The 15730-nt window shown below is 33.5% G+C and overlaps 1 protein-coding gene across 1 annotated transcript in view; it reads left to right on the top strand.

Moving 5' to 3' along the window:
• The first annotated feature begins 312 nt into the window (after positions 1-312).
• Positions 313-15730, top strand: part of LOC130450616 (laminin subunit alpha-1-like) — a 70630-nt gene continuing 55212 nt past the window's right edge. The window contains exon 1 of the mRNA XM_056789104.1: positions 313-486. Coding sequence (XP_056645082.1) covers positions 313-486 — 174 coding nt within the window. The remainder of the gene's footprint in view (positions 487-15730) is intronic.

The raw sequence follows: 15730 nt of genomic DNA, 5'->3' as shown, positions 1-15730 counted from the left end.
TTATAAAAATCCATTTTCTCCTGATACACATACCTAAGCCCTAAACCATCTCCCAATCCCTCACTGCTAGAATATCCGACCTTACACGATAGTTTCACACAAAATCTCAGTTTCAACACACCCCATCTAATTCTAATTGAATTTTTAGGGCTGAAATTTCTGAAAAGCCATCGCGGAGGTATCCGGAATCACTCCCCGCGGCGTTCAGCTCCCCAAGCTGGTCTATGGCCTTCAGTTTTTAATTTGGCCACAAAAGCCGCGATCACAGCTAACGCGACTTGCGGGGAAAGAGGAAGAGAGGAGTTCTGCCGGATGGCTAATAATGGTAAAGGACGCTGCGGTATTTGCGACAATTTCAGCCCCGATCCCGGCAAAAGGCATTCTATTAATTTCGCCATCGACGGAAGCAATAGGTGGTGGCAAAGTCCCGCTCTATATTACGGCCCTCATTACGAATACGTCACTATCACTATTGATCTGAAACAGGTAAGTCTTTTGATTATCCAGCATCATATCTACAGAGTTAACTCACAACTTATTTTACGTTAAGATTATTTTTTAAATACTGTAATGTATCAATTATATTTTAACTTTTCCATACTCTGTACAACTGACTGTATGATAGTGTAGTTGTTTTTGATTTATATCATATCAGCCATATCTAAAACTACCTCTATGACTACATTTATTCAGCAAAACCATCTGCTGGACCGTATAATAAGTTTTAGCACGTGACGGCAATTCAGTAACAGAATGATCTAGTCGTTAAAACGAGGTATTGAACGAATAGTACTGTTTTTCCAGAAATAATAATAAATAAACTAAACTTATATTCCTGCAGAATGGTACAAAAAATATTCTATTCATATATTTATTATTCGATAAATATATATCTATCAACAAAACAATATACATAAAAATATATACAAATCGTAACATAAACAAGGGTTCGAGATCTACTCCTTTCGCTGTCCCGAGGAACAACCGGTAGCGCGAATGAACGCGGGGTGCAAGTTGTCCGGTGGAGCGCGAAAAGTTGCGTCGTTGAGATCGTTCTAAAGAGCATATACTGCTTACCACTCGATCAACTTGTGCTTCGATTTTTCTACTTAAATCAACTTTCTCGTTGCCATGGAGCCGATAGAATCTGCGAATTTTGCGGCTTCGTTGAGTGGTTGTTTTTATCTGCGTAGCCATCATCAGAAGAATGATTTCGGGTAACCGGTTGGTCCAGATCGTGCGTAAAGCTTCTGCGGTGAACGCGCTACCGCCGAAAGAATGTGGGTGACGCAAAAAAATAGAGGACTTCGTCGATAGCTTCAACTTCCAAAAGTTGTAGTATGCTTTTTTTCTGCGATGTACTTAAGCCACGGATTGACACCTTGAGTTTTTTATATGGCTTGACGGCCGTTTGTTACAAAATACGTCCATTTTGGCACAGATATCGGGTCCATCGCCATGATCGTGTAAGTGGATTTTGCTTCTTCGTCCGTTATATTGTATGCAGCAATATTTCGCTGGGTGAACCATAGTGCAGGTTTCGTAGGTAACAATATTGGTAGTCGTAACGAAAAGAGGCTATTTGTCGGACTACTGCACCAGCATAATTTACACCGTTAGTCATCATAAACTGAGGAACTAGCACTACACTTGAACACTATGCACATTCACTTTACGCCCACAAAGAACATATTCACTGTTCTTGCGCTCTTTGCTTATGACTTCAGCTATATATTTTTGTACGCGAGGGCACATGGCGTGGTCGCCACAGAAATATACTTTCTAAATTTTTATCAGTCTTCCATTTTTTCGGTTGGGCTGGTGAACTCACAACTGCACAAGTGAATATTTCACATTCAATTAACAGTAACCATGTGTAATTGTACCTTAACTTATTTCTCCTTCAACACAATTTCAAATTTTTCTCCAATATTGTATAAAGGAGAAAATTAAAGATAACTGTGGTTTAGTGGTTGTAAAACGAACTACCACGGTCATCTAATTTTCAAATTTATTATTGTCAATTTCTTTCCAATTGTTTTCAACCGAATAATTTTCCAGCATTGAAGAAACCAATTTTACGATGCATTGTAAAAATTTTATGGCTATAATACTATACGATTCATTTTGTGTTATTTAATGAATTACCTATTGGCAACTCATTAAAAACATCGCGACTTGAAAAGGTTTACACATAACGACATACGCGCTACAGGTCTTCTCACAAATAAATATTACTAATTTAATTTTATATTATAAGTCTGTAGATATAAAGTCGGTAGAAGTAATTAATTATAGTGTTAACGGTTTTCTTCATTAGGACCACTTCATAATTAATTTGATCAATAAAGAACTCAGTAAAGTTTGCTATGTATAACGAGGGACCCAAAGACAAGCGGATCACCAATTTCACAAAACAACGTTATCCCTTTCATCATACTTTCTATTACAGAATTGGCTGGCAGCTCTTTCCTGGTTGTTATTGTAGAATCGGTGTCCTTTCAAGCCTATTTTGATACGTGGAGTAAAAAAAAGTCACACGGGACCAGGCAGGCGAATAAGTAACGTGGGGCAGCGTAACTATGCCATTTTTAGCCAAAAACGGTAGAACGGAGATGGCTGTATGTGCAGGTTGGAGAACCAATCTCCTATCTAGTATAAATCGGGTTTTTATGAAGAACAGTTGATCATACGTCAATTAACAATCTCAACAAGACAAGACCTGAAATTTTTCCAATATTTTTGTCGATTCAAATAGTTTATGTTCGTCTATAACGAGGTTAAACATCACTGTACATGTCGCCATTTTTAAACAGTGCAAACCATTTGAATTTTTTCATCTTTGTACGATCTTATTAACAGTTTCAGCAGCATCTTGATTTGATAAAGAACAAAATTTTATAGCTGCACATTGTTCACTTATGCTTAGCATCATAAAATAACACATGAACAAATTAGCGCTAGCTACAGATGAATAAAACAAGCCACGTTCATATTACAGAAGGCACCGAACTGGTAATGGGTTGTGCTAAAATTTAGTGAGATACAAAAGCTTCGCCTGCGTTAATGCTATGCTGGTTATCATTGGGTCCCCGTAATATTTCTTACTAATTGTCAATGAGTAAATTGATAACAAAGTAATGTCCGGGACACACAAGACACCTTACCTAATTTTTTTATTTCAATTCTTATTATATCCTTTATTATAACCTTATAATTTATTTTATTTTATAATTAATTTGGAGAAATTTTTTCAAATGACAAAAATTTCAATATTTGTATGGTGTCTACATCGTATATCATGATAAATTCTCCAACATTTCTTCCATATTTTATCTTAAAGTGCTTTATGTTGAAAAAACTAATCTGAAAAATGAACTTTAATAATATTTTCACCAAACATCGTACATTTTCCTCCTGTCGTATTATTCATAGAGTGAATTTCCATTATAATCACCTTAAAAAAAGAGGCGACGATCTGGCGAGGCAAATTCAGGGAGATCAAACACCAAAAAAAGAAAGTAACCGAGCACGAAGGAAAGAGGAGGGCTGGCGATCCGTTGAAGTGTAACAATTCGCATTCTTTACGTTTGAACTTTGAATTATCTCCTGTCGCCTTTAAAAACTTTATGCATAATTATTCGTGTATATTTACAAAATGTTATCCAATATTCGCATCACTTTTTTATACGCTACGACTAAATTAAGCTGTTGAATTTAGGTTATGTTTCCCTTAATTTGAGTTTGTAATAGTATGAAATATTAGTGCTTTTTTGACAAATGTACATTATTGTGTAAGGAAGATATATAATTGTGCCACCACTCTCTTTATGCATTGGAAAGTATAGTTTGCTATATTATTTTGTCTATCTGTTCCTATTTTGGAATAGTTTATAACGTTCGCAGTAGTACTAACCAAATTTACCATTAATCACTATTCTCAAGTATATGTATATGACTTATTTAAATTTCCGAAATCGATTCAAATCGAATGGAAATGATAAATTTTATGTCAATAGGAAATGATCCTTGATAAGTTTTCTAACTAGGGTCGAAGTAGAGAACTCTTTAACTCCTGAACTACGAGTTTAAACCGAAACTAATACAGACATCAAGCACTAGAGGTTGTTATTCAGTTTTGGCGTTCTATTGTATTATATCTCTGTGCACAATGGGAAAACTACAAGTGTGGGAAAAGCAATATACCTTCCGGTTGTCAATGGTACAAAATAAATCAAAACTGAAGCTAATAAATTCAAGCCAATAACTTACGGAAACTAAATTAAATAGTGCTGACATTTATATTGAATTTTATTCAAACTTTTATTTTCGATACTTCACTTATGGTCATTTTCTTCAGTCGTAGTTATCCTTCGGTTAAAGTTATTCACCAGATAACAGATACTCGCAACGAAAACCATTCGATTTTAAACCTAAAATATTTTTACCTGCCGGAATATGTAGCTAAGGTTCAACTGTTTATGAAGAAAACGGCTATAAATGGGGAATTATAGCTAAATTTTTTAAATGATGGATTACCTATTGGTTTAGATATATATCTAGCAATTTCCACGTAGCTCCAACGCGATGAGTGCTCGGCGTATGACTTCTGAAAATTTTTAAATGAAGCACATTTTGATAAATGGATGGTACGTGGCCATCCAGGTCACCAAATATGGCTTTCTGAAACTTTTTTCTCTGTCCTCGGCTTAAAGATGTTGTTATTCAAACTAGACATACCAATTTTTCTACATAAGACAATATATATTTTCTACTTGGAGTGAGTTCGTAGTCCTACTGTAAGTAGTACTTCCCAAAAATAAATGCTTTCCATGTTCATCATCCTTCCAAATATTTTAGAACCTTTAGAACTTCATACTAATGGTTATAATAATATTGAATCAATTTTATGGGAAAGACCGTATTCATTATGAATATAATTCAGTTATGAAATTGAAGCATTTTGAAATCTCATCCCGTAATATTTCTACTGTATAAAGGGAAGCGATTCGTGATTATGGTTATCAAGATGTCCATTCCGACAATTTTTCACATTTTCCAGCTTCCAAGTTATATATGGTGGTTACGTGAAGTAGAGCAGGAGCCACTCCCAATTTCAAAGCTTAAGGAATTTGAAAGTGCTTAACAAAGTAACTGGCAGATTTATATGTGTGAGTGTGTGCCTCTGAGCTGGATTTACCCTCCTGTTTAAAAATAAGTCTTATTCATGTCTTAGCCGCTTTAAGATTTCAGATATGCAAGGCATTTAGCAGTTAAATGCATCGTGGAGAAGAAAACAAAAAAAGTGTACTTGCGGGCTTGGAAATTAGTTATTGATGTAATTGGGTTGTTGCCGCTTAATATGTTAGGTTATGATTGATGATTGAAAATAAATCTTAGATACTTAGAGGAGGAAATAAAGAAAAAACCAAAAATTTACGACAGTATTTTGAATTTTTACATACCTCTTATGTAGATATTTCGTAATAATTTCGAAAATACAACTATTTTCAACTTCAACGGTATTGATCAAATCATTCCTTAATAAACTACAATTTTAAACTCCAACACAGAAAATTCAAATGGACCATCGGGACAATTTAAGAAAAAGTACTATACTGGAATCTGGAGGGTATACCAGGTTTCTTCAAAAGCTGATTTGGTTAGGTATTATTCTAAGGTGTTCTATTTTCAATTCACGCCATTGATTTATCACTTTATTACACATTATTTGTTATAATGTTTCATATACTTCTAGATGTGATAGATCCTGCACCTTGCTAGTTACTTTGTTCACCAAACCACTGGAAATCAGTAATTTATCTAAAAACTATAAAATGATCACCTGGCAAAGAAAGGCGAAACTTGAATATGCTTACTGGACAATATCCGGTGAAATTCGATCTGAAGAACATCCGAGAAAATCCCGACAGCTCTTGTCGCTTTTACTAGGAATCAAAAGAAACCATCCCCTGTGAGTGCGAACAAGATTACAATATTTAAATTGAGGCGTTTTGAACCAGATGAGGTAAACTGCATAGCCGTCAGACATGCAGACATGTAAACAGTTCAGTATACAAAATAGATCGATAAGTCAAAGTGTCATCGATATAGATTCACGGCTTTCGCGCTTTAGCTCATCTAATCTAATCAGTAATTTAAAACCTGCGAAATGCTAACTGCAAAGCACCGAGAGAATAAGATGTTTGTCCTTCTAACAGGATTATATTAAGTTTATACTGAACGTTTGTACTTGCACTGCTATCTGAATTATGTACTCTATTCACTATAGCTGGACTGGAAAAATATGCTTCATCCCCTCGTACAGACCTAGAGTATTGATGAATGTTATTATTTGAAATAGCTTCAATAAGGTTAGTTCTCCTTTCTCTCAGTCAAACAAAGAAAAATCACCGCTGCATTGTAAACAGTTCCCTTTTGGTCCCTGAAGACGAATATTTTCTCGTTGAAACGATTACAGTGTAATTGTGAAAGTAGCAGTAAATATTCTGTTTAATATGAGTAGAACCAAATGTGCTAGACATTCCAGCTCAGTAATGTTGAGTATATTATGTTCCTGACTTAACTTTCAATTTTAAGTAGTCATAATTCCATAGGACACTGGACGCAAATGACCTGGTTAGTGCAGCACGAGGTTAGAGATTAGGATTATCATTTTAGAGAAATATAAGACTAGACAAGGAAAACCTAAAAATTTCAAATTCAGAAGTTAGCAATCTAGTGAGATTATGAAAAATTTAGAAGGTCCGTACACGCTGAAAAATCAGCCCTGCATTTAATGAAAAAAAAACAATGATATGAAATATGAAATGAAAAACCAAAATTTTCAATGAAAAATCATTTGAAAGAAAAACTAGGAAGTATATGCGTTCTTCTTTAGAAAATCATTTTCAACAGTAAACAAATTTCTTGTCAACGTTCGAGATAAGAAATAGGTTTTAGGTGGAAAAAGTTCAAACTTTTGAATCTACTCGTTCCGGTCACTATCATGAGGTCACGAATATTGATATTTTTAGAGAATGGTTCGAAGAAATGATAGATCTTCTTCTACAGAACTGTAAAATAGTAATGGATAATGCAAGTTTTCATTGGAGACCTTTAGAAAAATTGCCCACATCCAAGTGGTTAAAAAATTTAAAGAAAAAGAGAAAATGTGGAAGTTGGACATTACTGATAAAATGATCAAGCCACTCATTGTGAATATTGGTTCCAGCATTTAATCTGCTTTAGATTTATAAGGAGTATGACATAATGTTATTTCATACGAAAATACTCAAGGTATAACTTAAAAGATTTTAACTGCTTAATAGAAGTAGTGATACGCCTATGGATCACGAATGCTTCATCATTTTAGAACTCTCTTACACAAAAAAATTGACTATAAGGAATCATTTTCATAGACGTTCTGCAATATCTTCATTTGTTATAATCCATTCCGAAATTTGTGTAATAAAATTTTTATGGATAAAGCAACAAAATCTGATTCTTTCACACAAATTGTCTTCAGCATGATGTGCAAAGTGAAGAAATTTTATTATAAGACAGGTATATGTACCTTTTTCTCCATAATTCCTTTAAGGGTTTGTTAATTGCCCGAAGTAGAGAGTATTTATTTATTAATAATAAATGTTATTTAAATATTTTCTCAAGATTTAAAGAGTATAATTTTATTTTTTCGATAATGGATAGTCTTTGAACCTGTAACATCATGTCACTAATATTTATAACCGTCAAATGTTGCAAAAAAAGCTGTAAATGTATTCCGTGTAACCGCATCTTTTTCCCCGACCCATAAAAAATCAGTGATGCATCAAATTCGAATTCGATTTACTGAATAAAAAACAAATGTATAAGCAAAAATTTCATTTATTCACGACAATACAGAAGACGCGTCATAATATTTATTCAGAAGATGCCGCGTCACTCAGCTAACAAATAACCCTATTTGGGACTAAAATCGGTTCTCACGCACTAAACGATTTTTCTTTTCGGTCGTTATACGTTCGCCACTATGGAATCCAAAGCAAGATTCTTACGAGATGAGAGGCTTTAGACATTATTATTCTTTACGGTGTTATGGAATTCTATAGGATTGTTCTTTTTATCGAAAAATAAATAGGAGAAAAAGTTATGACTTATTTTTAACATTTCCTAAAGTTTATCTTTTTTTAAATAGTCTATATTCTTCAGATCTATAATAGAAAATGCAAGAATCAGAGTTAAGATTCAGAAGAGGAAAACTAATAACACACACGATTGCTTCTTGAGGAGCCGACCGTACATGAGCATATTAAAAGCATGTGGCGGAACAAAGCCTTTATTTTAGTCACAAAAACTGGCCACAAAAGCTTAAAGCAGCTATGGCAGCTGGGAAAATATCTGAAATTGAAGGAAAAGACACAGTTAATGAGCAAACAGTACAGCTTTTGTTTAATTGGTTTGATAGCGGAGATTCAACAAAAATCAATTACCAGAACTCTTCAAAAAGAGGTCTCTATTCGAGCGAAAAGTCGATGTGTGCCTGATGGAATTCTGAAGTTTAGAGTACATCGAAATCATTCCAGAGGGTACAGTTATCAATTCCAAGGTGTATAGTGGACAGCTGATGCGAATGTATTAAGTTTAGTTAACCAAAAGAGAGGAGACCTTGTATCACCAGACCACTATGTATTCAATTCCATGACAATTTTTGCTGGGGAAAAAATTTGAATCCAAGGCAGATGTTGAACATGCAGTGCAATTTTTTGCATCCAAGCTCAAAGGATGGTTATACCAAGGTCTTGTTGAACGTTATGGTTAAAACCATACATTATGATAGGATATACTTCGAATATTAGGGCTTTCTTTTTGTATGATCATTTAATAAATAAATTAAATATTAGAAACCGACGGTATTCATTAGACAACCTCTATATAATCAATATGTAGCTAATAACTAAAACTGTAGGGCTGTTCGCTCATGCCGCAGCATTTAAATACCCTTCATAAACTATAAACGGTTCGATTCGAATAATTTCAAGATATGAGAGCCTGTACTCAATCAATCTTAATTATTAAACTATTAGTTGATTGAGTATTAATATAATCAGATGTCAACAATTTCAAATCTGTGCATATTTTGATTAACTAATTCTAATAAACGGATATTGTAACTTAACTATACTAGTCACATATCCAACATCCAACCACAAACATTTTCGAGTTTGTTCAAGTAAGAGCAATGAGTAATTGGAGCCCCTACACGCATTTCACTTTTCATTTATACGTACTCGACGCAAGAGAAAATGTTAGATATTATTCCTAAATAAAACCCGTTAAGTAAAACAGGATTTTCATTATCATTTTTAAGGTTTTTATAAAGTTCCTGGTTATTTTCCATTTTACATCTACTTTAGTAGTTCCTTCGCTTCTGCAAGACAACTTAGGACAGGGATAAGTTAAAAATAGACACGATGCGTGTTGGATATCCCAGTAATCATTAGTATGAATATACCTTGGATTATTAGAATTGCGTTAATTTTTAAACATGACTCACGCTATATAAGAGATTGATCAACTATTTTTCATTTAACAAAAAACAAACTTATAAACAATTATTTCTTTATTATGAAATAATATCATAACTCAATACAACTAAATCGCACGTTAGCGATTGTCAGCTGTTTAGTCTTAAGCCTAAAAATGAAAGACGTAGAAATAGATGAAACTTGGAAAAACTGCGAATGAAACTTATAATTTATTAAAACAAGTTTAGTTTGTCGTGTCCACGTGTTTTCCAAACAAATGAAAATATCTAAAAAGTCGGTAATCTTATTCGATCTGACCGTCAGCTAATGGTTGAATCTATACGAATTGAAAAACAATGTGTGCGGCAAATTTTATATGAAAATTTTAAAATGGCGAAAAATATGTGCAAAGCTGGTGCCTCATTCCGCACTATCCGTCAAGTGTTTTTTCTACCCAGTGCTAGACTGTCCACCTTATTCGCCGGATGCTGCACCGTGCTACTTCTACTTCTTTCTTAAGGTCAAATCTGCATTGAAAGGAAGATTTGAGACTGTTGAAGCTGTGAAATTAAAAGCTGCGCGCTCCCTGAAGGAACAGGAAGAAAAAGACTTCCTGCACTGTTTCGCACAAGGCTCAAGACCCGCACGAAGTGATTTAGGATACGATAGAGGAGGTGTATATATTGAAGGTGATAATAAATAAATATACATAATATAACTAAATAACTCAATTCAACAACTTGCTTTTTTTAAAAACAATTTATTTACCAAACTGAGAATTTAATAATTTAAAGTTACAAATAGTTACACTAATCTGACTAACGTACTAGACGAATATCAAATTAAATGAACTAAGAATTTAAAGTTATAAATGGTTACACCAATCTGACTGGCGTACTAGACGAATATCAATTGAACGAACAAAATATTAGTATCACAGGCTTCTTTATATATTAGTTCTTATCTTATACCATAATAATTATAAAATTAGATAAATATATTTATGGTCATTATTGCCACATTAATAATAATTAACTGAAGATGATATGGGGTTGAAGTGGAATCTATAAAACTTACAGACAGACTAAACATATTCAAAATTTATAGCAAGATAACTTAAAGAGGTTAGAGTTCATAATAATAAATAAGTAATTGATGATGATGCGCCGCTGTGAAGAGGGTTGTTTTGGATAACTTAACTATATCAAAATAAAATATTCTATATAACCAGTCTCGTTACTAAATAACCGTACGTGCGTCGTATATAAGTAATTTAAGATTTATTACGAGTACATTGATAAATATTTCATTATTAACTAATACCATTTCTTTTTTGTTCGCCATTTGAGATTAAATCAGTATGTTATCTCAGTTGAAACAGCCTAAAAATATTTTATTATACAGCTCTAATCTTTTAAGGCAAACTGTGGGTTTTGTTTAACCCACTAATTTTACAGTGGATGGCGTATTCAATCTTCGAAAGCCGTTATAATACCGCAGATTCAAAATATATTTCTGCATATATTGGGCTGATTAAACTCATAATCTTTCATGTATAAGTGACACGCTAGCCTATCTCACTTTCTCTGAAATGTCAAGAGATATTACGATTAGCCTAGTCGTTACTATATTATTTTCAGTATGTTTCAAAAGCTCCATACAAACTCCATAGTTAATGTTTCGCTGCCAATAGGAGGTTGTTTTGGTAGTTGATCTTTATATTCATATATAATAAAGATATCTCAAAATTTTATCGTCATTTATTTATTTCTTCTTCAGCCTTTGTTTCAACATAAAATTTTAAAGAAATGTTTCTTTGGGAATATTCTCATAAACTTGTCATTGTCATGAATATTAGAAATTTAGGAAGTTATCTTCTTATATGAATTATTGCGATTAAATAGCGAAATTAAAGTTCCCACAGAAGATGTTTGCCTGCGACAAACACCGATAACCGACAGCTGTTACTGTACAACCTGTTGTTGAGGATGCATTTGACCGAGAAGACGTTCTAGATAATTTCCACCCGTGTCACCTTTGCATGTCAGAAACGTATTAAAATATCAAAAAGATCAGTAATCTGATCTAATCTGAAACGTACGGGAAAATTGTTAAAAAGTATAATAATCGTCAAACTAGTCGGCTAAAGCTCAGAAAGAACAAGAAAACTGTTAAATATTTAAACAATGGAAAGAGTGTTGTAGGCATAGAAGATATATATATATATATATATATATATATATATATATATATATATATATATATATATATATATATATATTGAAGTTGATAATAAGTGAACATGTATGAATTCAAAATGACATATTTTCCATATGGGCCCAGATCAACTTTTTGCTTTTCTTTTCTATTTTTTTTTATCATTAATGGTTAGAATTAGCTATAAAGTTCTCCTACTATGTTGTCTCCTGATCTAAAATCTGTACATAAATTTGTATTGTGAATTATCATTTTTGGTTTAATTGCTAGCCATAGTACAACACTTTTTCGATTTCTGATTTCTCAAAATATTCATACCGTCGACTCATTATCCTTTTGTATAAATTCCTAACAGTGTTTTAGTATATAGCTCGTTTATTTCGTTGTCTTTCATTTCTTAATCTCTTTAGTACTGACGAGTTGTTTTCCTTGTACAATTAAGTTTTCTAATTTTTCTTAATCCAACTATCAATCTTTTTAGCACTTTTATTTAGTTCTTCTCAATATATTTGTCACTTTTATTTTAACGATTTCTCCGCTAATATTTATATTTTATTTGTATTATCCTTTGCTCTCACATTTTTATTTCTATCTATTTTCATTCTATTTATACAATTTATTTGGTAATATGTTCGGTTATATTTGGATAATGTATTAAAGAAGTCATTAATATGACATAACTGTCAAAATAGATTAAAAATAATGGAGATATTGGCACATCAGATGAATAATATCATCAATTTAGTATAATTATTTTGAATCTCGATGATATTTTTCATGAATAAATATTCCATATGATTTATATTCTCACGTGCCGGCTCTGACAAATTCCCTCCGGAACCCCTTTTTGGTAACCGTCAATCTCAACGGTAATTTATTTCATTAGGAATGGGATATGCAAAGCCGTTCTCGGTCTTCATATCTCTAGCTACACTAGAGATGCGTTAAAGTGAGATCCACATTGACTCTAACCAGATTCCTTGAAAAGATCAAATAAGCATTAATGGATCGGTTGTGTTTGTTTATCGAAAGCGACGCTACGACCAGGTGTCACAGGTACATGTAATCAACGAGACAGCTTCTAGTTAAATACAGGGGAAATTTGAAGAAATCTTGTTTATAATCTAATTTGAAATTAGATTTATTTCAAAAATATAAATTAGAACGATGTTGGAATTTTGAGTAGATATCTACTTAATTCTGATTCTATCTTTTACAGAAAAAAATTTATCTCGACAAATATTTAGTCGTTATTTCCAACATTATTATGTGTAATTTTCTTGAATAAAATAATTGCTTCTGTTGAAATTCATCAACCAGATGTCTTCGGTATAGTGAAGTATTAAAATTCTCCATTATCTTCACAACTCAAACTGTCATTGCTAAGAACGAAGCAAAGACATATACGAGGTACGTAGTGCGGTCCATGAGTTCTTAGCCTTAAACATTAACATTAAAATTAGGTAATAAATATAAAAATTTTATTTTTCTTTATATTCTTCTTTTATTTCCACATATTTATCCGAACGTCTGAGTAAATCTTATTTGCTACTATAAAAATATGAACAAGTTCAAATACCGCCTGTTTAATTTTATCGTCGATCTTTTACCACCACACAAAAAATAGTAGGAGGGAGCCTGATCAGGGCAATACAGTGGTTGTTCACGCTTTGTGAAGCCACATACGTATACAGAAGCCTTGAAAAGTTAAGGAGTGTGGGTTGTGTTTGATTTCCCAAAGTCAATCATAGGTAAACCCTTACTGTACTCAAAATATTGTAGCAATCACTTTTTTGGTGCTTTTCCTGACCTTCGCTTATTGGCACGGGCTCTTCTTTTCAATGTCACTCCATGGAATCTCTTTTGGATGTCGGATCGTACTAAAAGACCATTGTTTCATCACCCGTTCCAATTGATCGGATTACATTTTCTTGGTCTTTGCGACAAAGCTCTACACTTCGTGCACAACATTCCACCCGACGCCGCCTCTGCACTGCGCTCAGAATTTGTGGTACCTTGCACTAATTTTTGTCATACTTTAATGCTCATGTAGGATTCTTAGAACACTTGCTTCGGAAATGCAGGTCTGTGCTGCATTTTAGGCGTTGATCAATTTCTTCCACTAATTTGATGTTTTCTGAAGTAGTCACTGTCACAGGAATTCCCGGACGTGAGTCATGTTCTAATGTGTTGTAAAACAACCAGCGTACGAGCGAAACAACTTAGACCAATTTTTTATTGTTGAAAATTATGGACACAAGACATCGTAAACAGCCTCCACTCTGTTTGTGATTTGTGTTGGTTTATTTTGTCTTTAGTCAAAATTTTGAGAGAAGTTTTCAAAATAACTTATGTGTGGTTAGAGCTTTGCTATAATAAAATGGATCAAAACAGTAAGTTGAAACTATATGTGAAGCTGGTTGGGACTTGTCGCTGACGCGTGCTTAAAGATTTTGCGAATGAACTTCATTAACTGTATGAGGCTAAGAGCTCATGAACCGCACTACGTATATACACAAAGTAGAAAAACATGTACAGATATAGAACAAATATTGTACAGAAATCTCCTATACTAATTCTCCACATTACCGAAATTTTATAGGCACTTGTCATAACATGGCACAAGCTGTGCTTTCAACCATGTGGTGACATGCTCTTCCAGTTTGTCATCATTTTTGACATGTTGACCACCTAAGAAAGATTTTAAGTGTAAGAGAGAATGTTGCTAGGAGTATCGTAGTAAACATGTGTATTGATTGTTTGGCTTCGTAGAAAGGAATCAATCAGCATAATGCCTTTTGTCAAAAAACGATGCACATGAGTTTTCGAGGGAGTCAAGATTTGCTTAGCCTTATCTTTGTTGGAGAGAGTGCCTCCATTCCATTGATTGACGATTATTTTCTGGTCTATCCCAAGATACCAAATATTCATCCCCCGTGACTATCAAAGGAAGAAAATGATCACCATCTTCATCGTAGCGTGTCAAAAACTGTGCATGGCCCATCCGTTTTTTTTTGCTGTTCAGTAACAATTTTGGGGACCAACGTGATCAAAGTTTTAGAAATTTCAGTTTTTCAGAAACAATTTCTTGAATTACTGATCGCGAGCTATGAAAACTATGAAAACGGTTTTTCTCAAATTTCTCTTAATTAACGTGAACCACTTCATCAGTAAACAAAGACGGGAGTCCACGGAGGGTGCACTAGATCACGTCTTTCATTGAAATGTCTGATATATCTTTTAATCATTACAGTTGCCGATAAATTTCATTTAATTCAACTTTCTTTGTGTATGTACATTTCTTCTGTTTCTTCTGCTCGAATCAAAGTAACTGCCGCACTTCGGAACTACGATGGCAGCGCTGCCGCTGATAGAAATATAAACAGAACATTGTAGATTAACCTGGTATATAGTATATAGCAAGTGTAATCTTCAGCTTAAACTAGAGTCTTTACGTGTTTACAGATTTTTAATAGATACCGTAAAGAAGAAACCAGTCAGAACAGAAGAGAATAATTACAAAAAAAATCTCAAATATTTCGAGTTGAATTCCACATTCTCGAAAAAATGCTCGTGTCGATTGATTAAAAAATACAACTGTGGTCCATACAAAGCCACATACAGTATCGTAACAGGTGAAAATGCCAATGAGGAAATTACTAATGAACTGATACAGAGCGGCAAATTATTTTGTATTAACAGGATCTGACACACATCGCCTAAAAGATTGAATTGTTGCATTAACCTTGGAACCCAATTATTTCTTCACATTTCCAATAGTTGAAGACGAATTACGTGGACACTAATCGATGGAAGAGGCGATTAACGCTTTCAAAAAGCATGTTTTGGAGCTAATTGAAATTATTTGGTTGTTCTTTCTATCCCCTGTGTATAAATAGCAGCTCAAGTTGAATCTAGAATGAAAAAATAATTTTTATAATTTGTCACTTTCAATCATATTGTGTTAATGCCAACTGTAAGTATTC

This window comes from Diorhabda sublineata, chromosome X (assembly GCF_026230105.1).
Source record: "Diorhabda sublineata isolate icDioSubl1.1 chromosome X, icDioSubl1.1, whole genome shotgun sequence".
Classification (NCBI taxonomy): Eukaryota; Metazoa; Arthropoda; class Insecta; order Coleoptera; family Chrysomelidae; genus Diorhabda; species Diorhabda sublineata.
This window is presented reverse-complemented; position numbering and strand designations above follow the sequence as displayed.